Consider the following 26,649-nt stretch of genomic DNA (forward strand, 5'->3'; position numbering starts at 1 on the left):
GTACTTCCATATGCTCATTCATACTGTGTATGCAAAACCATACTCTGAAAGTAACTATAACCGTTAAATAAAGTAGAGTACAAGGTACAATATTCCCTATGAAATGTAGTGGAGCAGAACTATAAAGTAGCACAAGCCATCTTAAAATTGTACTCAATTACAGTAATTGAGTAAATGTACTTAGTTACATTCGGCCACTGGCTGATGGCGTTGAAATTCTGTAGGGGTTCTGGGAACTACAACGGGACCTCCCGTTCATCTCAAAGGCTTCCGTGTCGAACAAGGAAGAAGCTAGACTTGAGTCAGGGGGTAAGAACGTAGGCTGAACCGTTTGGAGGCATCCTGCTCCGCCCTCACCACCATCACCAGCATCGTACTATGTCGTATCATCTGCTCACATCAGGAGGCAAACAAGGGTGAGTAAGGCTGGTAGCGGTTTTACTGTTGCCTTTTCCGACGAAACCCAAGCGTCATGTCAGGCAAGCACTGACGAGCAAAACAGACATGTCGAGTGGTCGAGATGACACTAGTTCAGGAAAAGATGTGAGGACGACGGAATGGCAGTTGACGGGGCAAGAAGCGACGCAGAGGCACATTTGTTGACAGCTATCGTTATTTGCAGCCGGCTGGTTCGCGGCTTAGCGAGCGCTAGCTAACGCCGCAAGCGCGAGCGCGTCCGAGTTGACCGCGTTGGACCAGAAAGACAGAGCGACGGAGCGGTGAGAAGTTTGGAGAAGTCGAGCAGCCGCAGAACATCTGGACAAAACAGTCAGGGTAAGCTCTCTCTCTCTCTCTCTCTCTCTCTCTCTCTCTCTCTCTGTGTGTGTGTGTGTGTACGCGTGCGTGTGTGAGACGTGAGTGGTGTCATGAGCGCACAAAGACTGGCAGCAGTTACAGTTAGCTTGGCAAGCACAGCACAGTTAACGGTAGCTTTAAATCAACTGGCCAGTGAATCTGGAACATCACGCAAAATCAGTCTCCAAGAAAGTTCGCGGCAGGGAACTTGTGTTTATGTGGTCAATAAAGATGAAAAGCCACAGATTCATAAATTGAGTTGATCCTGTCAGTTAAATGTTAATCTGTTGCACTATAGGTTTGTCTTTATACTCAGTTGCGAGTTAAGACAATGTAACGTTATTATAGCACATCCTACCATTATGAGGGTTTTAAATATCAGTTTTTGTTTAAGGGGTTTTGAATAGAGCCATGTCGATATTGCACATTGGATTTCTGAGGCTGATACAGACATTGATATTAGTTAATATAGAAAACAGTGTGTTGGACTATTTATTTCTTTAGCAGTGACGCATGACATAGGCATACATACATATATATGGCATATGGTTCTTGTTCCATATGTGCCAATACTTCTGTAAGCAAATCTTGGTCAATATATGGGCCTGGCCCATTCATAGGTCAGAGTCTAAATCCATGCTGATTTCGAGAGGGGTTGATTCAACTTTAAGGTCATTTTGGAGGATGGAGTTTTCGTTGCTGTTATATTGCTGTTATTGGAGCTTGTTAAGAAGGTGCAGAAAAGGTGATTCCCTCATCCATGGGTGAACATGTCTCTAAAGCAGTTTAAACCAAAACTAAACATGATAACCTTCATATAGGTAAGATGATTGCAGTGCTGTTCTGTTAAACTGCTTTAGGTTTGGCTTGGTACGTATTCCTAATAAACTGGCAAGTGAGTGTATATTCAGTTTGTTGGTGGTGCTGCCACATGATTTATTTTACAAGCCAGGTTAGTTAATTCTCCTCACAGCAGTCAAGTTATTTTCCAGTTCAAGCTTCATAATGTTGGCTCTGCTTTCAGGTTTTGAGAAGGGAAGAAGTGTTGTTTGCAATGTTTTAGTCATCCCCAACCAAAGATACTCAATATGGATTCTTGAATTGACTGTATACCTTGTTAAAGGGACTGCTGCACTGAGAAAGTGGATACACTATTAACCTAACTCTTATCTCAACAAGGCAATACTTAGTAGTAGATTTATGTAGGGTTCGACATGCTGTAAATTGTGTACTGTTGTGTAAATGTTTTGATGTTGTTTGTATGTTTCAGAAAGCAAGTACATAGGCGGATTTTTTTTACATGATGATTGAATTGTATGTAGGCAGTGTTGATTCATTAGGCTACTTTTCAAAGCACTCACAACCTATTTAGCATTTTTAGTTGAGGTCTTTACTGGAAGAACATAATCAGTGACATGTATGGGGAAAGTACATTATTCTTGCATCAAGGATCATTTGTAACATTCTGCAAGTTTTATTCAGGTCACTTACAAAGAACTGCACTGTCAGCTGCTGTAATAGAGAAAAAATGAGTTGGCTAGTTTAAAATGGAACAGGGTGCAACATCAGAGCTACATTGTGTTTATCCTTGTCACATATTTGCCAAAAAAACTGCTCTCAGGAGCACAGAGAGACCTGTATCTAGGTCTAAACTCAAGAGAATGACGACATCCCACACTTTGGTGTGGTTTAAGGTCAAATGAAGTGACCGGTGTCACCTTAATCATGATACAGTAACCTGCCAGTAACCTCACATAAGACAACACTTGAGTTAACAAAAGACTCAAAACAGTAAATCTGAAATTCTTTCAGATTGCCTCTGCTCTGCATTTACAATTTCTTCTGCAGCTGTTGGCAAACCATCTTAGATGTGCACTACCACCACCAACTGTTGCTCTCATGTCATGTGAGAACACAGGAAGCAGCCCTTTAAATGTTAGGGGATCACAGAACAGGAAAGGAGATTGATTCAAGGCTAAATCATGTGCCAGCAGCGTATTTGTGCAGCCTGAAGTAGTTTTTTTTTCATTCCTCTAGTGGACCCTCAGGGTATGGCTTGGATATTAGAAGATAACACATTCATTGTTAAGTGTTGGCTCAAGTTTCTGTCCAAGTGTGCATAACCTTTAGCTACACATGGTCACTTAAACTGTGGATCCCTTTATGGGAACTTTGTCTGATGTCTGTAATGCCTTTTACTCACACTTTTTCATGAATAAAGACTACAGAGCAGAGACAGAATACATCAACATACACAATCATGTGCAGTTCTAAGTAGTAAGTGGCTACTGGATACCCTTGTGCACTAAGAAAAAAACACCAAAAGAAATGCAGTTTACAGGAGTATTATGCTGATTTCAAATCATCATCACAGAAAATAAGTGCACTGCCTGGCCCTGTTTTATAGACACTTTTTGGGGAAGTGTAAATATACTGAAACAACTACAGTGTTCTATCAGTAGATGGAGAGTGGGTGAGCAGCACACTAAGGGCAGTATGAACTTTAGACACAACTCTCTTATTGTACTGTTTGCTCAGTGACTAAAGATTACATCCCACAGTCAAACCACCAGTATTGGTAAACTTTCCCAGCCTTCCGTCCTCTTTTGTTTGATGTATCTTTGCCAAAACACAAAAGGAGATTTTCATAACTAAACTTCTAAGAGATTCACAACAGATGGCTCAGTAAACTCCAATAGATGGGAGTGTGGTTACTTTTCAAAACATGCACACTAAAATTATTCTTGAGTTTCTAGTACGATATAAGCAAGATTAGTAAGATAAAAACCTCTACAAGCTATGACTGGTGTTTATTCCATAATGCAAATCACCTGCCATCTGAAGCCTCAATTCAGTCCATTATTGATGACTCATAAGTATGTGGTATTGTATGCCTGAAGGTGGCACAAACCAACAAATCCTGCTTGGCACACAGCAGAGTCAGCTATGCAACTCCTCCCATCCTAAAGCAACAGTAGGTGCTAAACAGTGCATCAGTGATAACCCACAGCTTTTCTGCATTTTCAGGGATTAACTCTCCTGACCAGAAAAATTGCATGTTGCGCACACAGTGAAATGATAGTGACACATTTTCATTTATTAATCCAGGAGTATGTGTGTGAGCAGTGAAATAGTCATCTGCCTTCCCTCCAACAAAATCATCTTTCTTCAGCTGCGTATTTGTGTTGATGTGTGTTCGCATTTCCACATGTGCTGCTGAGTGACATTTTATATCTGAAAGGTCAAAGGTCAACTTCACTCATCATAATGATCATCATAATAAACTGCAAAAACAATTGGTTAAGCTTAGGAGGGAAAACACTAACTATATTTTATTCCAACGAAGCAGCTACTTTCACTTTTGGGTCATATATACTCTCCACTGTGAATAGCTGTGGCTGTGTGCCTGATAATTTTAAAAATGCAACAATTCAGCCAATGTTAAAACACCCAAACCTTGAACCATTGCTTCCCAGCAACTGTGAACCTATATCCAAACTTTCTTATATTTTCCAGGTCTTGGAAAAAGTAGAAAACTTGATAATATCATGAAATGTTTACATCAGGCATCTCACTCTGGTTCCATAAAGGGCTGTGTGGCTGCAAGTTTTCATTCCAACCAAGGAGGAACACACCAGGCTGGAATCAATTAATCAGCTGATCTCAGTCTTCAGCTGATAACTAAGTGATCCCTTGATGTTGATTGGTTTGCCTGATGTGCTCCTCCTGGGTTGGAATGAAAACCTGCAGCCACACGGCCCTTTATGGAACCGGTTTGAGATGCCTGGTTTACATTTTCTCTTTCATTGCTCTCTTCCATCCCATGGGTTTTTGTGATGTTACAGCCAGATTCCAAAATTAATAATGTATTTTTGTATTCCTTTTGCTGTTCTGTCTTCAGTTTGTACATCCTAAACAGTTTCATGCTGCTTCAGAAAGAAAAGAAAGTGATAAATGGGTGATGTGCTGTGCCTGTAAGAAATCTTTGCAGCGGCACAGAGCAATGCCGCTGTTGCTAGCTTCTCAGCAGCTGGTGCTCAGGAACACTGGGTAGATAACTTGCTTTGATCGTTTCAAGTGTTGTTCTTTTATAATGTATTAGTAATTGTCAGTACTTTACCGCCATTTACACAGAACGTGATTTCACACAATTCTGACTTATGCTTAGTTACCTCATTGGAGATCAAGAGACTATTTTGACATAAATACATTTATGTCAGATATTTAGTGTAGTTTAGTGTTTATACTGCTCAGTACAAATGTAATCTAACCTACTAAAAGCTAGTTAGTCAGTTATTGTTTTAACAGGCCTTTTTCCCAAAATATATTGTCCCTAGTAGTTGGAAAATAACTGGGGTTCCTAATATTGATGATAACTTAATTTATTATTAATACCTTTGTGTTTCCTACTGTGATTATGTCCATGTTCAAATACAGCAATGTTTTTCACTATCATTGACATGACAAAAAAAAAACACCCAGACTCTGTCAATGAGCTTTTTTCTAGTCTGGAAAGTTGTTGCCTTGGCTTTGACCTGCTGGGGAACACTAAAGTTGCAGCCAACAATTAGTCTCAAACTGATTTTGCGCCCAACAATGTAGCCAGTAATTGTAGATTCCAGTTAAAAGGAAGCCCAGCAGTTGGACAGTAAGTGCAAAATGTCCAGAGGCTGATTAAAATGTGACATCAGTGGCCATCACTGGAGCCAAACAGCCATTAAGGGCAAAATGTGTCCGAGCTGATAGCTCTGACCTCAACTAGCACCAGGGCTCAGATAAGAAACAGCAAGGAACTAGTCTAACTCCCTGGCTGTCTGCTACGTGATAAACGTTTTGGGTGTGTAAACACACCGACAAAAGAGACAAGTGTTTTCCTATATTCATAAAAATGTGCTGACCTTCCTCTTTTATACAACAAAGGTCTCACCTGCTGAGGGCTTGTAAACCAAAAAAATACTTTACATACGTTTTTGCTGATTTCTTGCTTGAACTTGCTCCAGCTTCTGTGTTGAACATTACAAGACTACTACAGTTAAAATTTGCATGAAATTTGCCTCTCAATGCTTGTAACACCACCTAATGTTTGCAATTTATCATTAAATGCAACAGAAATGTAACTGCAACACACAAATGCACATTTTTTCGAAGCTAGATTATTTTTTAAACTTATATCAATCTACAAGTAAAAATAAGTTACGTCATATGGTTGACAGTGGTGTCCCTCAAGGATCAATATTAGGCCCAGTGCTATTTACGACTGGTGATAATAATGTCTTGCATGCCATCAGCGGCACTGCAAACAAGACTTTCTCCACCTTACAGTCTACTTTCAGTGACCTCCATATCTCCCTGTTTAATTTAAAGTTTGTTGTAAAGTACAAAAAGACAAAATGTGTGCATTGCACAAGTGCACAACCATCACAAGTGCAGAACCATTGACATTCCCAACCATATTCATGTGCTAAATGGAGATATTAGCGCATCATTATAAATATTTAGGAATTTGATTGGTAAACAGATTGCCCAACAAAACTCATGTTGAACATCTTGCTCAAAAACAAAAAATTCAAAGTTGAATTCTTATACCGAAGCAGAGCTTGTTTTTCCTCTAAAGACACAAAAACCATTATACAATCCACTACACTAAATTATGGCGATATCCTGTATGCTCAAACTTCTGCCACAACCCTTAAACCGCTGGACGTGTCCACCACAGACCTTGATCTCAATGAGATTTCAAGAATGAATCAATCTTAACTAATTAGCTATAAAGTACAACAGCTGATTTCTAGTAGTGTGTCTTTTTATGGTGATTATGTGTAGCATATAATTACTATAAACTTTCCTCTGCTCTAATATATCCAAATATTCACACCAGTGTTGAGACTCTCAACTCACACTTACACCAGTGTTTGATTAATTGATACTAGTGACTGTTTTAATTGTCTTGGCTGTTGTTGTTTCTGCTTCATTGCTCATTGGCAAGCATTTTTAACCTCTCGCAGACAAAGAGCATGTTACACTATTAGACTCCATGGTGTAATTTAAATGGATACTATAACTGGGTGTTACTTTGGACTCCAGCCACTGTGAAGCTGAATCAAAGCTTCACAGTGGAGAAAAACTCTCAAAATAGAATGTATTAAATATATGTAAGCCCAAAGAATATGAACACAGCACTGATTTCAGTTGGATGTTTAAGTAGTATTAAGTCTTTTTGTTATTGTTTTAAGGAAAATTTGGTTCAGTATTATCCACTATATGTTGTTATTTACTTTGTTATTGATGTCTCAGCCATGTTTGTTCAGTGTATTTTGTGTTGTGTTTGTGTTCATACTTCCTCTTATTATTTCTCGAACTCATATCAGCTGTTAATACCACCCTTGTTTTACTGTGCTACACCAGAAGCGAGCTCAAATGTGGGGTGCTTTGAGCTTTTCACTGTTTTGTGTCACTATCAGTCGAGCTAGTCTAGAGTGAAGCTTTAATAACTACACACTTTGTGATCTATCACAACTGTACAAGAGAATGATGTATGGGAGAGAATGCAAGAAAATTATAAAATGTTATGAAAATCGATTATTTAGTATTATTCAGTTCCACCTCAGAAAATATGACTTAACACATGAACAAGTAAACAAGTATATTATTATCTTTTCTTCAACATCTATAATCCCTCTCAAGCCTAAAATACGCAGCTTTTTCAGATTGGAAAAATAACACATCTGACTGCCTTATAATGAAATATGTTTCGTGCAATGTGTTAGATATCGTCTGCTTCCACCACTGTAATGCCTCACCAGTAAACCTGTAATCAAAGCAGACTAGCAGGGCAGAGTCACATACCAGAGGAGTGAGTCTGTTTCAGTATCTGACTTGATAACAGTAATGATCGGTCATTACCTCTATCCCTCCTCACAGCAAAATTAGATTTCAAAGATTTTACAACCCTGATTCAAAAAAGGTTGAGACACTGTGTCAAATGTTAATAAAATCAGAATGCCATCAACAGTTTACCAACAGTTTTATGAAGTGTTCCAAAGCCCATATAGTAATCTCCTTTATACAATCATTTGTTCACAAAGTGTTGAACCTCCCTCCATCCTCGCTTGTGAACGACTGAGCCTTTCAAGGATGCTCCTTTCATACCCAATCATGACACTATCACCTGGTACCAATCAACCTGTTTACCTGTTGAATGTTCCAAACAGGTGTTTTTGGAGCGTTCCACAACTTTCCCAGTCTTTAGTTGCTCCTGTCCCAACTTGTTTGAAATGTGTTGCTGGGATCAAATTCAGAGTAAGCAGATATTTACAAAAATCAATGAAGCTGATGAGGTTGGACATTAAATATATTGTCTTTGTACTGGATTAATAACTTATCACATTCTGATTTATTTACGTTTTACATAGTGTGCCAGTTTTTTTGTTATCAGTGCTGGAATCAACAGTGGCATTATGTGATTTGAGCAAATAACTACATTTGATCCCTGTCTGGACTGTTACTGCAGCAGCAAAATATGAAAATATGAAGCACAAGAAAACAATAAAAAAAAAAAAAAGAAGCCAAAATAAGCTTTAAGCTGTGGAGGGAAAAGCAAAAGGGAGGAAAGGGGGAGAAAGAAATCTTATGCCCTGTACAAGGATACAGATATTATAACAACAAATTCATACAATGATAAACATGATCATAGATTGTATGTGACAGTCAAACCATATTGAAAACACCATTATTAATGCACCTGCCAAAATGAGAGCACTGAGAAAATGAATTTACATACGATAAGATAAGATAAAGAGAGATAAGATAAACCTGTATTGATACCATAGAGGGATATTCAAGTATGACAGGACCCTAATGCTGGGTGGCTGACGGAATAGCAATATAGCAAGACAACGAGTCAACAGCCATGGTAGCAGTTCTGTGAGAGTGTACATTAAGATTACTCATTTATACTAAACACAGTACAGCTGAGTCTGATGGAGATGTCATCAGTATTGCAAATATATAGAATATGGTATAACCCTAACCCTAACCCTAACCCTATCCAATAGTTATGATGATATTTCACTCAAAACCACAAATTTTAACCTGCTGGTGGTGCTAGTGTGAATGTCAAGGAATCTACTAACTCTCATCTTGTGACTTCTGTCTTATTCCTTTGTCCCCTGACAGGTGGATGTTTGTCTTAACCAGCACATGGCCTGTATTCTGCTGACAGACATGGACCCACCTACCTCCAGTCCCACAGCTCATCACAACGGCCTTCTCCCTGACCTCGACTCAGCCACCGGAGCCGACCCCAAGCAGGACACGGATGTCACCTGCCTCACTGTCCACCTTTACTGTCTGGGGAAGGATGGAGGAGAGGGTGGAGCCGACGGTTCAGCAAGTGTGCTCACGTTTCCATCTGGAGAATATGTAGCAGAGGAACTGTGCATCAGTGCAGCGAAAGCATGTGGTGAGTCACAAGAGGATTTCAGTTCTGATGTCTGCCCACATACACAAAATATAGTTTGCTTTATTGACATGATGTTTATTTGTACAGCAATTTTCAAAACATCAGTTTTATATGGACTGTACACAATGCATGCTGCCATCTTGGGCAAGAGGGGTAAAGAGTCAGGAATCTGGGTAGGGCTGAGTTTGTCCTTAAGGTTTCCATTCAACAAAATTTCCCTGCATTCAGCCATGAAAAAGGAAATTACTTCACATTTCTGATTTCTTGCAAATATTGATCGGAGCAATCACAAACTATAATACACTTCATAGTTTGGTAGCGTGATAATGTACTAAAAATGGTGAACAAACAAATTAGAACAATGACTTCCCCATTTCTAAACACAGTGCAGCGGTGTTTCCAGTGGTTGAGCGAGTACATCTGCTCAATTCCACAAAGGTGAACTCAGACCTACACATCCACCAGAGCTGGATGGAGATCGCACCAAAACAGGAATTGCATGCTTAAATTCATTCATCATATGGGCTTCAATAGAAGTGAGTAGGAAACAGAGCGAATATTCATAGGACAGATGTATTATACGACCATACCAACTGTGATATGCTGAAATATCTGTCAAACAAGCAAACACACGCTCAAGCCGTACTTCCCACATGGGAAAAGCTAAATATGGACTTAACGTCCCTCTTCGCACCGAATGGGGGAATATGTCTTGTGAGAATGTTGTTAATCTCTCTAGTGGAGTTTAGAGAATTAAAGAATTTACTGTATGCCAAAGAGCATTGACCGAGTTGGCCCCAACACCTTATTAGGACATGTTATGCTGTTTTGTTCTTAAATTTTTCTCCGATCTGTATATGTGGACAAAAACTGGGTCTTTTTTCATCCATATCCAGTAGCCATGTAGTGTCAGTGGAGTTCAAGGCCCCGAGCCATGATCTGCTTTGCTTTGGCTTAATCTCAGTCATCCATGTAATAACTAAAAAACAAGCGGACTGGGAAGCTTGAGAGCAGTTAGTGTTTATTGTCATGGCTTCTGCAGTTCCAGTGTATATATACTGTAAATATTGAAGTAATTGACCATGTCACCCTTTTTGCTGCATGTGTCAATGCAGAGAAAAACCTGCTCATTTGTTCAGCAATTGTACGTAAATAAATAAATTTTATACATTTTTTTCTTTCTAAGAGCAAATGCATCCAATTCCTTTTGGGCGTTTTTGGATCAGGTGTTTATTTTGTGGAAACTACAGTGCTACGTCCGCCTTCTCTTTCATGCAAACTAAAGTCAGGAAGCTGTGGACTGTTGTGGCTGTTTTCCTCTCCACTTTAGCTCTATCTGTCTCTGCCACACTCTCTTGCTCCATTCCCTCTTGAGGCGATAAGAAACAACCTCTTTCTCTCTCCTTTTTATCTTCCGCTTTTTCTGCATCCTCTTGCTTTTCTTGTAATATTCAACTTCCTTTGTTCTCTTGTTTGTCTGGTTATCAGACTTAACTTCTACTTTCCCTCCATCTGTCATCCATTGTCCCTTTCATGGTTAATCCACAGTCAAATAACATTTATGTGGGGGATTTTTGTTCACTTTTTAGTACAGTTGCATTTTACCTGGTCTCATTTGGGGATATAGCATAAACTAGCAGTGCAAGGGTAGAAGAACCATGAGGATGAAGTCAGACAATTTGCCTTCCCAGTAGCCATACCTAATATTATTGGATTGGATGTCTTTTTGTCCTCATGCAGTAAGTTTTCAGCACATTAAGAAAAACTCTTAAACCAAATTGTTAAATAGGTTGTTGATAGTAACACATTGTTATCGTTGGGGTGGTATAAAGTGTATTACCAAGCTGCATAATATGTATTGCAATTATTCTCAGCTCTCAAGGTCTGCAGTGCAGTAATTCATTCTGCAGTCCATTGCTTATTTAATTATTTGATAGTGTAATAATAATACAAGGTAGGACTTGCTGAGAGATGAAGATTTTTAGTACTCTGACTTCACTTCCCCTGTTGTGGTTGAGCATACTTCCTCTTCTGCAGCTTCATAGTATTGCTTCACTCTTGTGGGCTTGTGGGCTGTATAATGACATTTTCATTCTGCTAGTGACCCACTTGGCCGGACTGATAACACCTTAAAACTGTTGGTTCTGGTGTTTTGACAACAGATTGAGGAGTTGTGGGAATGGTCAGAAACATACTGTAAACACAGACATGTGGGACTAGTGTTTAAGCACTTAAGTGAATATTCTTGTCAGGTGAGGTGGTATAAGGGAGTTTGCCTCTGTGCATCATCATCATTTTCATTTCATTTTTCATGTCATGACTTTGAGCAGCCTGGGCACGCTTGTTACAAACTCCACTGAAATCCACTGCAGTTCTCAGTGGCCATGCTCACTCATAGTGGTTAGAGATGTGTGCTGTTAAAGCTCTAAAAGTTATTCTTCATTCCATATATCTGATCAAATAGAAAGCTGATCTCTGCAACAGTTATCATAGCAGCAATTTCAGTGGAACTGTTGTGTTTTCTTTGCCTTCCCAGGGATTGCTCCAGTGTACTGCAGCTTATTTGGCCTGATGAGGGAACGTGACCGGATATGGTTCCCTCCTAATCACATTTTTAAACTGCAACAGCCAGACACAGAGAGCCTGCACTTCAGAATCAGGTAGATATTTTAGTTCTTTCTGTTTTAGACTTTTCATGGGTTGTCATCTGCTTGGATTCCTTTTTTCATTGGATCCTCTCTGGCCTCCTTTCCTGTTCAGATACTATTTTCCTGGCTGGCATAACAGCAGTAAGTCATTGTATGCTCATCGCTACGGCATGTCCAAGGGGATGGAGAGCCCTGTGATGGATGATTGTGTCATGGCGTACCAGTTTTTTCAGGTTAGTTTTTATTACGTACGCCACATATCAACATTAAGTCTGTTATTTTCTTCTGTGTTTACATTTATTCAATTTGTTTGTATTTGTGTCATTAAAAATTAGTAAACTGTTAACAGTTAGTTACACTGTTTCCTTAAACCAGATGCAAACCAGAGGACAGCGTCTTCGAGACTACTGCCCTCTCCCTCACCCCCATCTCACTCATTCTCTTCCTCCTTTACTTGTTTTGAAATGATTAGCAGAAATGTTGGGTGGGGGGAGATAAAAGATGCTGGTTTCCTTCTCTTTTTTTTACTGACTGCCAGTCTGTCTGCCATGTCAGCCCATTCTTTTGTGCTAGTTGAGAAACCAGGATGTGGGGTAGTAAGAGAGATTAACAAGCACAAATGGGGACCAAGGGTGCGTTAGGGTTCTTTTCACTCTGTTTGTGTGTGTCTGCACACATTATTTGTGTGTGTGTGTGCTGGAAATAGTCTCTGCACACAAGCTTGTGTGAATTTGACACATGCAACTCTGTTTGTTTTTTTTCTCCACTGTCACGTTGACACCACAAGCCTGTGTGTCAATAGACTGACCTGCTCACATTTTAATTAATGTTTATTCTTATACTGTATATTTAGAGCCATGTTCATGTCTCCCCATCCAACCCTTTGTCTCACTTTACTCACCTGCTTCTTTTCTTCATGGATCTGATATCATCCATTTGATTTGACTTTATTGTTTACCGTTTTTTCCTCCTCTAGTGGCGTAGTGACTTTTTGAACGGCTGGGTCAACGTCCCAGTAAGCCACGAGGCCCAGGAGGAGTGTCTGGGCATGGCCGTGCTGGACATGATGAGGCTCGCCAAAGAGAGTGGTCAGTCACCTGTGAGCATCTGCAATGACACCAGGTAGGATGTTTTACATTACCATTACCTTTACATTACATTGTGTGATGATTATTGGGTGTTTCTCCTGAAGTGGAAACAGCATTTACACTGGCTGAACTGGCACAAAGTCTACATAGCCTGTGCTCTTTTAACCCTGTTTCCTCTTTACAGGAAACCTCCCTTCTTTCTTTGTCATTCCTGTTACTTATCGTCATTCATTCCCTCCTCTTTATGTTATTCTTAACCCCATCTTCACCGATCCTCCCCTTTCCACTTTCAGCTACAAGTGCTTCCTGCCGAGGTGCATGCGAAGCCGCATCCAGGAATATAACATGTTGACTCGGAAGAGGATCCGCTATCGCTTCAAGAGGTTCATCCAGCAGTTCAGTGAATGCAAGGCCACGGTGTGTAACCTCAAGCTCAAGTACCTGATGAGCCTGGAGATGTTGCTACCCTCCCTCTACTCTGAGCGCTTCCAAGTCACCGACCTCTCTGCAAATAAGGTTACCATCGTTGTCATGGGCAACAAGGGAATCCAGTGGTCAAAAGGGATAGAGGAGGAGCAAGTAGAGGAGGTGAGAACCAGGCGATGGGTTCATGTTTCCGTGGTAACGCATCTTTGCACCAGTCTACCACAGTTGTGACGCTGTTATGGCTATTTCTTTACCAATAGATGGAGCTCCAGGAGTTGTATAAAATTGCCAATAACAACAAGGGCACATGTGTGTTCATGCTTCTTCATCTAATACAAATAAAAATCACTATTTTGTCCTCTTGTTGTGTCTCCAGGATCTCAAGACATACTGTGACTTCCCAGAGGTGATTGACATCAGCATCAAACAGGCCAATAAGGAAGGCTCTGTGGAGAGTCGCATAGTGACCCTTACCAAACAGGACAACCAGATCTTGGTATAGTACACACTATCATTTATTTGTGTTATTCCAGTCTAATCTAATCCACTGCTGTTTGTAAACCTAATTAAGCGTAGGAGACATTAAACCTCTGCTTGGCTCTAATGTGCTTTGCTGATGCCAGGAATGTGTTTAAATGACTACATATGTTGTCAGAGCCAAGTGCTGCAATGGCTTTGTTACAGCAGCTGGATTCAAGAAACAGCAACATCTGTTCTTCACTTGTTTGAAGGACAGTTTTGGCAATCAAATTCATTACAGGACATAAAGATAAACAATGATGAACACTTTTAATATAGCAACTGGTACGGCAGTGTTATTGGTCAGTTTGACTGCTTTGTTGTGTATTGGGATCAGTCAGTGGGGCAGTGTAGTCTCTTACATATACTATGCTTTCTCACCACCACTCTCACCACTTTTCTTTAAACAGTATTTTAAATTAAGTTAAAGTTCAGCACCAGTTGTGGGTAATGTATGTATACTGCTATTTCCTTATTGCCATTGTAAAGTTTAGTTCCTCAAAATTTAACTGCTCAAAATACATTTTATTTCACCTTATTTTTATTTTATATAAAACTTCTATACTATTTAGTTCTTTATTTATCTGTATTTATTTCTGAATTTGTGCTGCTGCTGTAACAGTTGAATTTTCCCTGTGGGGAATTAATAAAAGATTATCTTGTAGGATTGGGTGATTGGACTAATCTGTTGGTGATTGGTGGTGATTGAGTCCTTTCTTTTTTTTGGGGGGGGGGGGGGGGGGGGGGGGGGGGGGGGGGGGGGGGTTGTATTTTATTTTGCTAATAAATTATTTCAGTGAAAGACGGACACTTGAATTCAGAGGCGTATGGCTGTATTTTTCTGTAGTTTGAGCCAAAAAGACATAACTTCCTACTGTGTCCAACATTGCCAAGTGCATTGCAGATTCACTCTTTCTGTTTTTCTACCTTTCAAAATAAAAGCCCTGGACATGTATACTGCTTAACTTCTGGCCAGTGGGAGGTTAAACTCAGAACATTTCACTAGAAGGCAACTCAATTTCATATCTGACAACAGGTGTAAAATATTTCCTTTCTTGACATTTTGTGGGTTTATTTTGGTAGCACACTCGCTGCCTGCCCACATCTCGCAGCTGAAACTGAGGGTGGTGGGAATGGGGCACCGCACACACACCTGTGCGAATATACGCATCAGCAATCACCAGTTGTTGGGCTGACAGTGGCCATTTAAAAAATTGTAACATATAGGCCAACTCTAATATCTTATCTTTACTCTCTGTCTCTGTCTGACCACAAAGGAACTGGAGTTTCATTTGCTTTCAGAGGCTCTGTCATTCGTGTCATTAGTTGATGGGTATTACAGACTGGTTGCAGACGCCCATCATTACCTGTGTAAAGAGGTGGCTCCACCAAGACTTCTAGAGTGCATTCAGAGCTACTGCCACGGCCCTGTGTCGTGAGTATCCCATTTATATTTTGTAACCACAGAGCCATTCACACACACACACACACACCCCGACAGCGGCAGAGAAACATTCTGTCTTTTTGATCACAGGATGGAGTTTACGATTAGTAAGCTGCGTCGCTCTGGTAACCACCAAGGCCTGTACATCCTCCGCTGCAGCCCCAGGGACTATGACAAATACTTCATGTCCTTTGTGGTGGGGGTAAGCTGTTAATGTTGGGTCATCATCAATGTGAAGTACACTGTAACACTGTAACACTTTCTCTTAAAATAATATCGGCATATTCAGGACAACTCGACCGTAATCTTTTGTCCTTTGATTTCAGTATGAAACTATGGTGGACTACAAGCACTGTCAGATCGTGAAGACGGAGGCAGGACAGTACATTCTGAGTGGTGCTAAGAGGAGCTTCGGCTCACTCAGGGAACTTCTGCACTGCTACCAAAAGGAGGCGCTCCGCACTGATGGATACACATTCCAGCTGACCAGGTGCTGCCCGCCCACCCTGAAAGGTCAGTGTTCACATACAGTACAAAGACACAATGAGAAGAATATGCAACCCACACACATAGTAATACAGGTATAATAACACATATATTGTAATGTTATATATGTATATTGTTGGACCTGTTGTAATTTTTTTTGTTAATTCTTATTCCTTTCAGGATGAAATACTAAGAACAGTTTTCCATGTGCAATGATAAACAATATGAGAAAACGATTAAAATGCTCCTACCAATTAGCCCCTATTTAGAGCCCCATAAAATTCCTCACAGGGGTTATCTTATTGTGTTGGTATCATTAATTCAGTTTTTCCCAGATCTCTTAAAACCCAGCTGCAGCTAATTTTCAAGCTTCTGTTTATATCAAAGGGCCTTGTTTTTTTTAGAAGACTAAATTCATTCAGCACTTGGGAACATTTAATCTTCCAAACGTTTTGTCCATTCTGGGCTACTGGAGAATCATGCCAAACTCTCTGGAAGGAGAACCAGCTCCCTCTGTAGATAAAAATAGCTAACTCTAAGGTAATGAAAATACCATGATTCTTAGTTTCAGGTGATTATACATGAATGAAATATACTTTTGAATATTATACTCTACCAACAGATCCCCCTAAATCTTCCACACTGGTCCTTTAAATGGGCAAGATTTTTACTGCCTCACAGCACAACATGACCATTATATCTCTGTGGGTAATGGATAGAGCTGCTTGCTAATAACTACTGATTCAATAAATCACCAGGTTTCCAGCTGGCAAAACTCTTTTTTCCGAGCAATGTTAACTGTCTCAGAGGGCTGGAAAGACAAACATAGGTTTTAAATCATGCTGCTATTCATGATTAATCTCAAATTAATCTCAATCTAATTGTACACTTAGTATCGGTTTCATTTCTACTTTACTTTGCTTCTAATTAGCCATTTTAGAGGATTACACTTTGAAATACCCTAATGTAGTGATAATCAGATGTGGTGTCCAAATGTGAGTTTGATGGACTCTCCCTGCCCCCCTGGTCGTTCTTCAGATAAATCCAACCTGCTGGTGTGTAGAAATAATCAAGGGGCCGAGGTTCCAGTCTCTCCCTCTCTCCACAAGCACAACATCAGCCAGATGGTCTTCCACAAGATCCGAAAAGAGGACCTTGTCATCGTAAGATAACCCTTTTTGACTTCTTGCTTCACATTACTCTACATTAGTCTACAGGATTAGATGTATTGTTTCTTGTGCATATATTCATTTGTAGAAGCTTACAACAGTATCAAAAATGCCTGTGTATGCAATTTCTTGAACTGAATAGGAAAGTTAAAGGTTTACAAAGGTGAATTGTTCCTAAGCGGGTGGCCACTGTCTTTGTAATCATGAAATAACCGTGAATGTAAAGCCATAATAATACTGATGACTCCTGTGAGGTTGCTACAGTTAACTACCTCAATCGATCCACCTACTCCAGCTCAGTGTCAGCAGTCCCTGTGGACACAAATGTTGTGTGAGACAGAAATACGTTCTCACCTCTGCAACTTGTCCATTTCTGTCTCACCGTATTTTCTGATGTTTGAACACCAGCAGTTTTGTACAACAGGTTTGTCACAGGAAACCCACAGAAGCCGTTCCACTGATCAGTAACTTCAGGGGGTTTTCGGTATTGCCTTATTACCCTCTCTCGCGTACCTCAGCAGATTCAACATCATCATCCTGTTTTGAAATTGCGTTCTGCTTAGTTGTACATATATTTAAGAGCGTTGGAGATCCTGACCTTAAATCTATTTTGTTGAATCTTCAGCAGTGGAAGCCACGTAGTCAGATCTAGCGGCAAAATCACAGCTCAGTCCTGGTGGAAGGAAGGCGGGAAGGGGCTTTATTCAGTTTGGTTTCTGGGCTGCAACTGAGGACAAAAGAGGAGGACTAAACTGAATAAAGTTTGTAGATTTGATGGATCTGTTTCAATTCTCCAATTCTTTGTATTGCCCCTCAATCTCTGGACTTCAGATACATCCCCAAAGACTCAGTGGCTCCCTCCTTTGAGTTTTGACATGGCGACAATGAGAAAACTTAGACAAGAGTGTGAGATGTATCCAGCACTTAAATGTTTCATCATCAAATCCAAGACTCTTTTGTCTCTGTTGATACTGCAGACTTGACAAGACTTGAGCTTTGATGTGTGTCCATGAGAGGTTTTTATTTGTCCCACTGCTTTTATTTCAGATGACAAAATATGTGAACATGCTGCGACAGGTGTACTAGAGGAATACGTCAAATAAATACATAAAAAGCAGGGGATGGGTTACAGTAACCCAATTATTACTGTTGGTCAGGGAATTGTTTGGAGAGAATGGAGACTCCACCTACTCTCCAAAGTAGGTTTTCACAAAACAATAAAACTCTTGTGTTTTAGAATGAGAGTCTGGGCCAAGGAACGTTCACCAAGATCTTCCGCGGTGTTAGGAAGGAGCTGGGAGACTACGGAGAGATACACCAGATAGATGTCGTTATCAAAATCCTGGACAAGGCTCACCGCAACTATTCAGAGGTTGGCTTGTTCGCTGAGTGACTGAGTCAGTGAGTGAATGCGCGTTTTGTTTTTCGCTTTGAGAGGACACAAGTGAACAGGATCTCTTCTCTCGTTTTCTCTCTCAGTCGTTCTTTGAAGCAGCCAGTATGATGAGCCAGCTCTCCTACAAGCACTTACTCCTCAACTATGGCGTGTGTGTTTGTGGTGATGAGAGTAAGTCTGCAACACACACACATACACAAACATAGTCATGTTTCCATCACTTCAGAGGACAAAGGAACCAGTATGGTCAAAAAAGTAGGAGTCACTGTGGTTATCCTCACCGCCTGCAGCATTCAGTGCTTTGAGAGCACGGTTTAATGTTTCTTATATATGTGTCTTATGTACAAGGATTTTGAATGTGTGTTACAAAGACAGCAAAGAAAGGCAAGGTGCCTGTTGTCCTCCTGAATGAGAAAGCTTTCACACTGCAGCTGTGTTGACATCAGTGGACTGTGGCAATCAAACAGAGGAAATAAGGTTTCTGACCCATTGATGTGCTCCGTGTTGTGCCCTGACCTCTTCCACTCTGACTGGATTAAGCTCTCAGGATCAACAAGTCACTAATGGGCCACTGGAGTCTTGATCTTTACTCTACCTGAAACCGCCCACACACATCAGGGCAGAGTGTCTGGAAACCTTTACCATTCACACATGTGAGCGCAGGAAAAGAGCTGGTAGGAAAGAAAAACAAAGATTATAGTCAAGGAAAGATGGGGAATAAAAGAAGCAAGTACTGATACAAAAATACAGTGCTGTTATTACTTGTCAGGGTGTTCCATTCTTTATACAAATCAGGCATACAGTATGTTGCAACAGCCTAATAATAAGAAATTCAACTTTTCAGTTCATATTTTATGACCAAAACTCAATTTCACATGGGACAACAAAAACCAAACTGTACTAAATTGCAAAATATGGATGAAGAAATTCATGGGTTGAGGACGTGTTATGTGTCAACAACATCTCTCTGTCTGTAACTGTACCATTGACCACAAGAGTGTTAATAGAAAGATTTGTTGAGAAGATTTTCTGTACAGATAGGATTGACTAATAAACTGATCTCCCTCTCATTTCCCTGTCAGACATGATGGTGCAGGAGTACGGTAAATTTGGTTCACTCGACACCTACCTGAAAAAGAATAAAAGCTGTGTTAACATCACCTGGAAGCTGGAAGTGGCTAAGCAGCTATCCTGGGCTATGCACTACCTGGTAGGATGTAATGCAGTCGGCCTAATGCACGTTATCGATATTCCAAGTAAAGAGAAATGCCTTTAGCCAATACGTAAACATACCCGAGCGTTTTTACCTTAAATCCTGCAACACATTTTTGCTTCCACCGAGGTCATTTACGTTGTCCCTGCCATGTCTGCACACAGGAGGATAAGAACCTCATTCACGGAAACGTCTGCGCCAAGAATGTCCTTCTGATTAGAGAGGAGGATCGGACGACGGGCAGCCTGCCCTTCATCAAGCTCAGTGACCCGGGTATCAGCATCCTCACGCTGCCCAGAGAAGGTGAGATACACGGTTCTGAAAAGATGTTGTGAAAAGACTTGTGCCTCACAACCGTGTGACATCATGAGGGAATCACGTTCAGCAACATAATTTTGCTTCGGTGCGATCTCGCTCTTTCCCTGTCTGTCTCTACCTTCTGTTCCATTCACGAATCTCCTCTTCTCTGTGTCTTCTGTGTCCCCTCATGTCCGTCCATCAGTTCTGGTGGAGCGTATCCCATGGGTGCCCCCCGAGTGCATTGAAAACCCCCAAAACCTGAGTTTAGCCACAGACAAGTGGGGCTTTGGGACCACCCTTTGGGAGATCTGCAGCGGTGGAGACAAACCACTCAGCACCCTGGACTGCTCCAAGGTCACGATGACGATAGGACGCACTGAGAGTATTGACTTACTGAGAGCGATTTGTATTAAAGGAATAGTTCGACATTTTAGGAAATTTAGGAAAATTAATTGCTGGTGACTCAGAAGAACTAGTCCCAGTGTCGCTTTTACACTTAAGTTTTGGCCACTGTATGACCATTTTTCTGTGTTTCCAGTCATTATGCTAAGCTAAGCCAACCAGCTGCTGGCTGTGGCTTCATATTGACTGCACAGACATGAGAGTTGGATTGATCTTCTCACCTAACTCTAAGAAGCAAATGTTTCCTAAATTGTCGAACTATAAAGAATGCTGTTTCCTTTAAACGAGAAGGATAGGAGTTTGCTGAAAACATATTCTACTGATTAATTTAAGAATGTCTTCCAACTTTGTATCCTCTGCTCCCAACACCTTTACCGTTTCCCAACTCAGTTTTAAAACATGCAGGTTTTGACTTCTGCTTTTTTCCCTCTGCAGAAGAACTTGTTCTATGAGGACAGGCACCAGCTGCCGGCTCCTAAATGGACAGAGCTGGCCAACCTGATCAACAGCTGTATGGACTATGAGCCCTCACACCGGCCCTCCTTCAGAGCAATTATCAGAGATCTCAACAGTCTCTTCACACCAGGTAGGAGGGAAAAATGAATACAAACATGCAACAGGTCAAGACGACCTCTTCCGGCACACAGATCTGTTGATCGTGTGGAGATACAATGTGCGACACAAACACGCATCATTTAGGGTTTTATCAAGATTTTGTATGAAATGCACCTTGTTGTGTTGCAGACTATGAGCTGCTGGTGGAGAATGATATGGTGCCAAACAGGACAAGAGGCTCCGGCTTCCCGTGGACCGCCGACAGCCAGGAGCCCGCCCAGTTCGAGGAGAGGCACCTCATCTTTCTCAAGCAGCTGGGCAAAGTGAGACACGCACAAACGCATTATGTTAAATGATGGCTGTAATAACTAGTGCGTGTTTGTTAGAATAATAAATAATCTTTCAGAAGGGGAGGATGTTAACCTTTAGCTCGGCGCAGAACTTTGAGCTATGCTAACATTAAAGTCAGTCCTAAAAGGGAATTAACGTGCTGTACACATTATCGAATCAATCAACATACATGGCTGAGGCGCTCCATCCTCATTGGGGACGGTAACGATACACTCAGCCTTCCTTTTGGTTTGAATATCATAAAAGAGGAAAGACAACCTGTGGACACATTTCAAACTGAAAGAAAGACTGTGAGTGTCGTTATTGTTCTTAGTGAGGATGGAGTGCTTCATGGACTCATGATTAGCAGCAGCTGATGGTTTTGTTTGGCTTTTTAACATAGCCGGATATTAGTAGACTTTAATAAGGTTAGCTTGTTCACATTAGTTTTACTGGAAGCACCATTAAAAGCTTGTTTAACATGCGTTAAATCTCCCCCTGACCCGGCGCTGCAGGGCAACTTTGGCAGCGTGGAGATGTGCAGGTACGACCCCCTGCAGGACAGCACAGGGGAGGTGGTGGCCGTGAAGAAGCTACAGCACAGCACGGCCGAGCACCTCAGGGACTTCGAGCGGGAAATTGAGATCCTCAAATCCCTCCAGCATGAAAACATCGTCAAATACAAAGGAGTCTGCTATAGTGCAGGTATGAGCAAATTGGTTGATATCTACATGTGGAACACCTGACCAACTGACACGTATTATTAATATGTGACAGTCGTATGAAAAACAACAATAGATCACTTACAGTGCAAAAGATAACAAAATATGATTTCCTCTGTGAGCATAAGGTATAGATTGTCTTTGTCAGCATGTTTAGATAAAGCTAATTATTTGCCTGATTAATCTCCGTTCTTAAGTGAGATCTAGGAGGGGCTCGGTGTTTTTCTTCACTCAGTGACAGCACTAATGTTCCTGACCAGTGTGTGCTTTGATTTGATACAACCAGCCAGGCAGATTCTGTTACACATTTTAATGTCTTTGCACTTCCCACATTTGCTGCCTAGGGCATCAATGACCATGAAACACATAAATCTAGGTTTTCTCAGAGGCCTCCACTCCTCTGCTCCGACGTCATATTTTCTCCCTCATGTATCACGCTTAACTGCCTTCTGTCTGCAGGACGAAGAAACCTCCGGCTGATAATGGAGTATCTCCCCTACGGCAGCTTGAGAGATTATCTCATCAAACACAAGGATCACTTTGACTCCAACAAACTGCTTCACTATGCATCACAGATTTGTAAGGTAACACAGTGCAGTGGGCGGTGGCGACTTTTAAGTGTAGCCCCGCCTTTGTCGTACATACATATTGGGGTACTGAACATTTGACACATTTCTTTCTGGATCTGCAGTCCAATGAAAACTTGCCCTGTTGCCACTCTGTGAAGAATTACAAATGAAATGAAACACATAAACCATGTATTTATTTTCCATGTGCCTGTATTCATGCTTCAGGGCATGGACTACCTTGCCATGAAGCGATACATCCACAGAGACCTGGCCACTCGAAACATCCTGGTGGAGAGCGAGATGAGGGTAAAGATCGGCGATTTCGGCCTGACCAAGGTGCTGCCGCAGGACAAGGAGTACTACACTGTCAGGGAGCCCGGGCAAAGCCCCATCTTCTGGTGAGGAAGTCACACTGCATGCGTTTATTAGTTGCTCTACAAGTATTTTCATGTGTTTGTGGGTGGACTGTTGAATGTTTTTGTCTTGCTCTTCTACACTTGTGGTCAGTATTGTAAGCCTTTATGAGTGATCTTTAAACACAGGTGTTAAATCTAAAGTCATGTGATTCACACAGGAAGAAAAATATGGTTATGTTTTGTAAGATGCAGACCAGGCTTCCCCACTGTAAGACTTCATATCTGCCTGCTTGCAAAGTAAACTAGTGTGTCCTGTTTAAAGATGTCTTAAAGATAGGTGCATCGATACGTACATGTCATGTACTGTATATATAATGTGTTGTGGTGTTTTCCAGGTATGCCCCAGAGTCGCTGACAGAGAGCAAGTTCTCTGTGGCGTCAGATGTTTGGAGTTTCGGCGTTGTCCTCTATGAACTCTTCACCTACAGCGACAAGAACTGCAGCCCGCCAGCGGTACTGCGTTCCTTCTTTCCTCTCTCTTAATTTTTTTTTAGTTTGACGATTCGACTTGTCTCTCACGTAACCAGTACGCTGTTCTAGCTTTAATTTATTTAATTTAATTGCTAAATTGCTGTGAAATTGTCAAACGTCTGACTAGCTTAATTAAAGCAAAAAACAACGGGCAGTTGAATTGGTTTGTAGTGCTGTTGAAGAAATCAGTTGATTGAACATTCAACAACAGGAAACACTTCTCATTAATGTTTTGGGGGCAGTTTTATTTTTGGGATGTTGAACTGTTACCTTTTGTCTGTTCTAGGTGTTTATGGAGAAGATGGGAAATGAAAAGCAGGGCCAGATGATTGTCTACCATCTTATAGACCTGCTGAAACAAGGATACAGGCTGCCTGCTCCTGATAATTGTCCAAAGGAGGTCAGTAACTAGAAAAACTACAAATAAAACTGTTAAACAAATCAGGATTTCACCTCATAAGTCCTACCAGGTTAATCTCACTAGTTTTCTGTGTTGCTGAATTGGAATGGGAAGTTAAAGACTCAGCCCTTAGCATGATCATGTCATATCATTAAATGGCTTATCAATGAAAAATGAACAGAAATTCCTGTGATTGCAAGAATATATTTCACAACATTAAAAAAACAAAGCCCACCACAGCTGGTTCCATGACTATGACGTGAGCTTAGTTATTAAACTAGGATGCGCTCATGTTGTCATTGTGATGCCTCCTTCAGATTCACAAAATCATGACGGAGTGCTGGAGCAGTGAACCCAGACTGCGCCCTGCCTTCAAGACGTTAATGCACAGTGTGGAGACTGTACGAGACAGCGTGGACAGATGATTCCTGAACCTCTGACCTTTCGGTGTTGCCTCCCGGGAGTCAGCCCTCACAGATCTTAACAGAGCAGCGAATGTGTTAGTGATGCCGTCCCTAGTTTAAAGTGTACATATTTTTTCTACTGGTGCTCTGCATGTTTGCAGCCTGATTAATACAACAATGAAGAGCAACGATCTGTTTAGTCAGTACACTACGTCTGGCTCAGACACCAAACAAAAGATTATTTTTGATGCTTTTAAGGTAATTTTATTATGGGCTAAATTATTTTTGCTGTGTTATTTGTACATTTTGTGTTTTACAAATTGAATTTGACGATACTCATGAACTGGAACTGAAGTAATGTGTTGAATGTTTAAGCCTTAAAATTTGTGCCAAAAATGAAAAAATCACCACAAATCAGCATTTTTTTAATGCTCAGTCCTTTGATTTTGTAGTTTTATTGCTGTGAATGAGGAGCAGCTTATTGTGTTTAACCAAAGAGTCCAGGGGAGACTGTTAGCCATCGGACCGCACACCTGAACCTCACGGCGCTGCTCATGTGAGGCTGAACTGAAGGACTGGAGCTGGGCAGGGTTCCTCCTGGTAACCCCCACAGACAGCTTTGACCGATAAAGGACCGGCCGTACATGTAAAGCACCAGCTGCACTTCTGAACTTCTGGTTTTCGAGTCAAATTTCTGTGGTCATAGTGGATTTGTGTTCTCACAGATTTTCACTGCAAATGGCGGATGTGTTTTTCTGAGATGACAAAGCAACAGCAGAAGCATCCAGAGTCCTATTGTAAGTCATATTTGCAACACAGTCTTTCCACACAATAGAGGTCAGACTTAACACTGCAATGTGGAAACAAAGAAATGCATTAAAGAGACAGCAATACTTAGCAATAATTAGTCTCTCTGAGAAATCTTGTAGTGCCATGTCATGTTTCTGTTCAGCATTTTTCTTGTTTTGAAAGGAAAAAAGCTCTGGAGATGATCGTACTGCCTTTGTAATTACTATCCTGTATATATTTTATGATGTTTTAAGTCTGCACTATCTGCCTGTAGATACCTAATGTGAAAAGTAGAGAAAAAGTAATGAAGGGAAATGCTTTTATTTTCTGGAGTAGCTTCTTGTTGCAAAACATAATTTTATTTAAATCTTATTTGACTTTTTGTTCATGTTCTTTAATTATTTTCCATATATATATATATATATATATATATATATATATCTTATGATGTACATCATCAGCCACAACTGTCACAAGGGGAATTTTATTTTCTTGTTTATGTTGTCGTAAAGTGTAAAACATGTACCAAATGTTTTGTTTTGTGATTTGAGACTGCTGAGAGGAAACTCTCCCTGAACAGAATCAAATTTGTGGAGCAGCATCTGTCTTTTAAACTTAAAAGAAAAACTGTGTGTGGGAGCGACTGGTGATCTGGCCCGTCTGAATATTTTGCTTGTAGTGTCAAATGTGTTGCCAATGAGAGATTGTCAGTTTGTACAGAGTTGCCATCATGCCTACGATGAAAAATGGTGCTGCCAAATGGGTTACATTTTCAACTCATACAACTATTATTGTGACATATGTGCATTGGTGTGTAAGACCAAATATAGTTACTTTGTGAAATATGCATCATTTTCTATTGAAAGATTTTCAGAAAAAAGAGATTTTTAACCATTAAACTGTTGGCTCTTTCCATTTATTTCACTTCTTTAGTTTGGTTTAAATGACGTTAAGCCTGGTTGTGTCATCTGACGGCAACATGCAGCTACCTTTCATACCTTTAAGTGTAGATAGATGTAAATATTTAAGGATGATATGTAGTATATTCCTGGTGTGTATGCACTTTTATTAGACAAGACAAAGGTACTTTTTTAATCTAAATGTGGTTTCTCATCATCTTCTGTCAGCTTATACGTCAGTAAAATTCTGTTTCATGTAGTTGCGATTTTTGCATGTAACACTGTAAAATGCTTTATACGTTTATTATGGGCTTTTGCTCAGAGCGTTAAATGTATCTTTTAGCTGCGTTAGAAAGGGGGAAAAAATCTCTTGCAGTCGTGTCCTCAGGGTGTTGAGAGTAAATGTTCGAGCAGGAGTAATGTTGTGAACAGAGGCCAGCAATAAGTTCACAGCAGCCTAAATGACATTAATGTGAGATTGTGCCTGTGCGAGTATGAAGCCAGTTTAGTCCGACAGTCTGCAGGCGAGAGTGTGGATGTTGCTTATTGCTCCCAAGTGTTGTGTGAATATATGATATGGCACAACATTTCATATCAACAGTATTTAAAATTTATTCTCAATGATGCTGAAAAGGTGACACACAGAACATGTTTTTTTTTGTTTCAAACAAAATATCAAACAAGGAGAATAAAGAAAATGTTATAACAGAGACATGAAGTTGGAGTGATGTGATGTCTTTGTGATTC

The 26,649-nt window shown here is 40.6% G+C and overlaps 1 protein-coding gene across 1 annotated transcript; it reads left to right on the plus strand.

Annotated features, from left to right (window-relative positions):
• Nucleotides 1–372: 372 nt before the first annotated feature.
• jak2a (Janus kinase 2a) lies at nucleotides 373–26,607 on the plus strand. The gene is made up of 25 exons (XM_041959610.1): nucleotides 373–416; nucleotides 623–774; nucleotides 8,971–9,256; nucleotides 11,793–11,916; nucleotides 12,017–12,137; nucleotides 12,881–13,026; nucleotides 13,286–13,580; nucleotides 13,795–13,914; nucleotides 15,215–15,372; nucleotides 15,472–15,583; nucleotides 15,708–15,894; nucleotides 16,906–17,030; nucleotides 18,274–18,408; nucleotides 18,516–18,603; nucleotides 19,515–19,642; nucleotides 19,810–19,948; nucleotides 20,148–20,299; nucleotides 20,783–20,933; nucleotides 21,092–21,225; nucleotides 21,748–21,937; nucleotides 22,414–22,538; nucleotides 22,749–22,921; nucleotides 23,275–23,392; nucleotides 23,697–23,810; nucleotides 24,128–26,607. Exons 3-25 carry the CDS (start codon nucleotides 8,995–8,997, stop codon nucleotides 24,233–24,235), a joined length of 3,405 nt encoding a protein of 1,134 aa, XP_041815544.1. The 5' UTR covers nucleotides 373–416; nucleotides 623–774; nucleotides 8,971–8,994; the 3' UTR covers nucleotides 24,236–26,607.
• Nucleotides 26,608–26,649: the final 42 nt, after the last annotated feature.

The sequence above is a fragment of the Chelmon rostratus genome, chromosome 19, assembly GCF_017976325.1.
Source record: "Chelmon rostratus isolate fCheRos1 chromosome 19, fCheRos1.pri, whole genome shotgun sequence".
Taxonomy (NCBI): domain Eukaryota; kingdom Metazoa; phylum Chordata; class Actinopteri; order Chaetodontiformes; family Chaetodontidae; genus Chelmon; species Chelmon rostratus.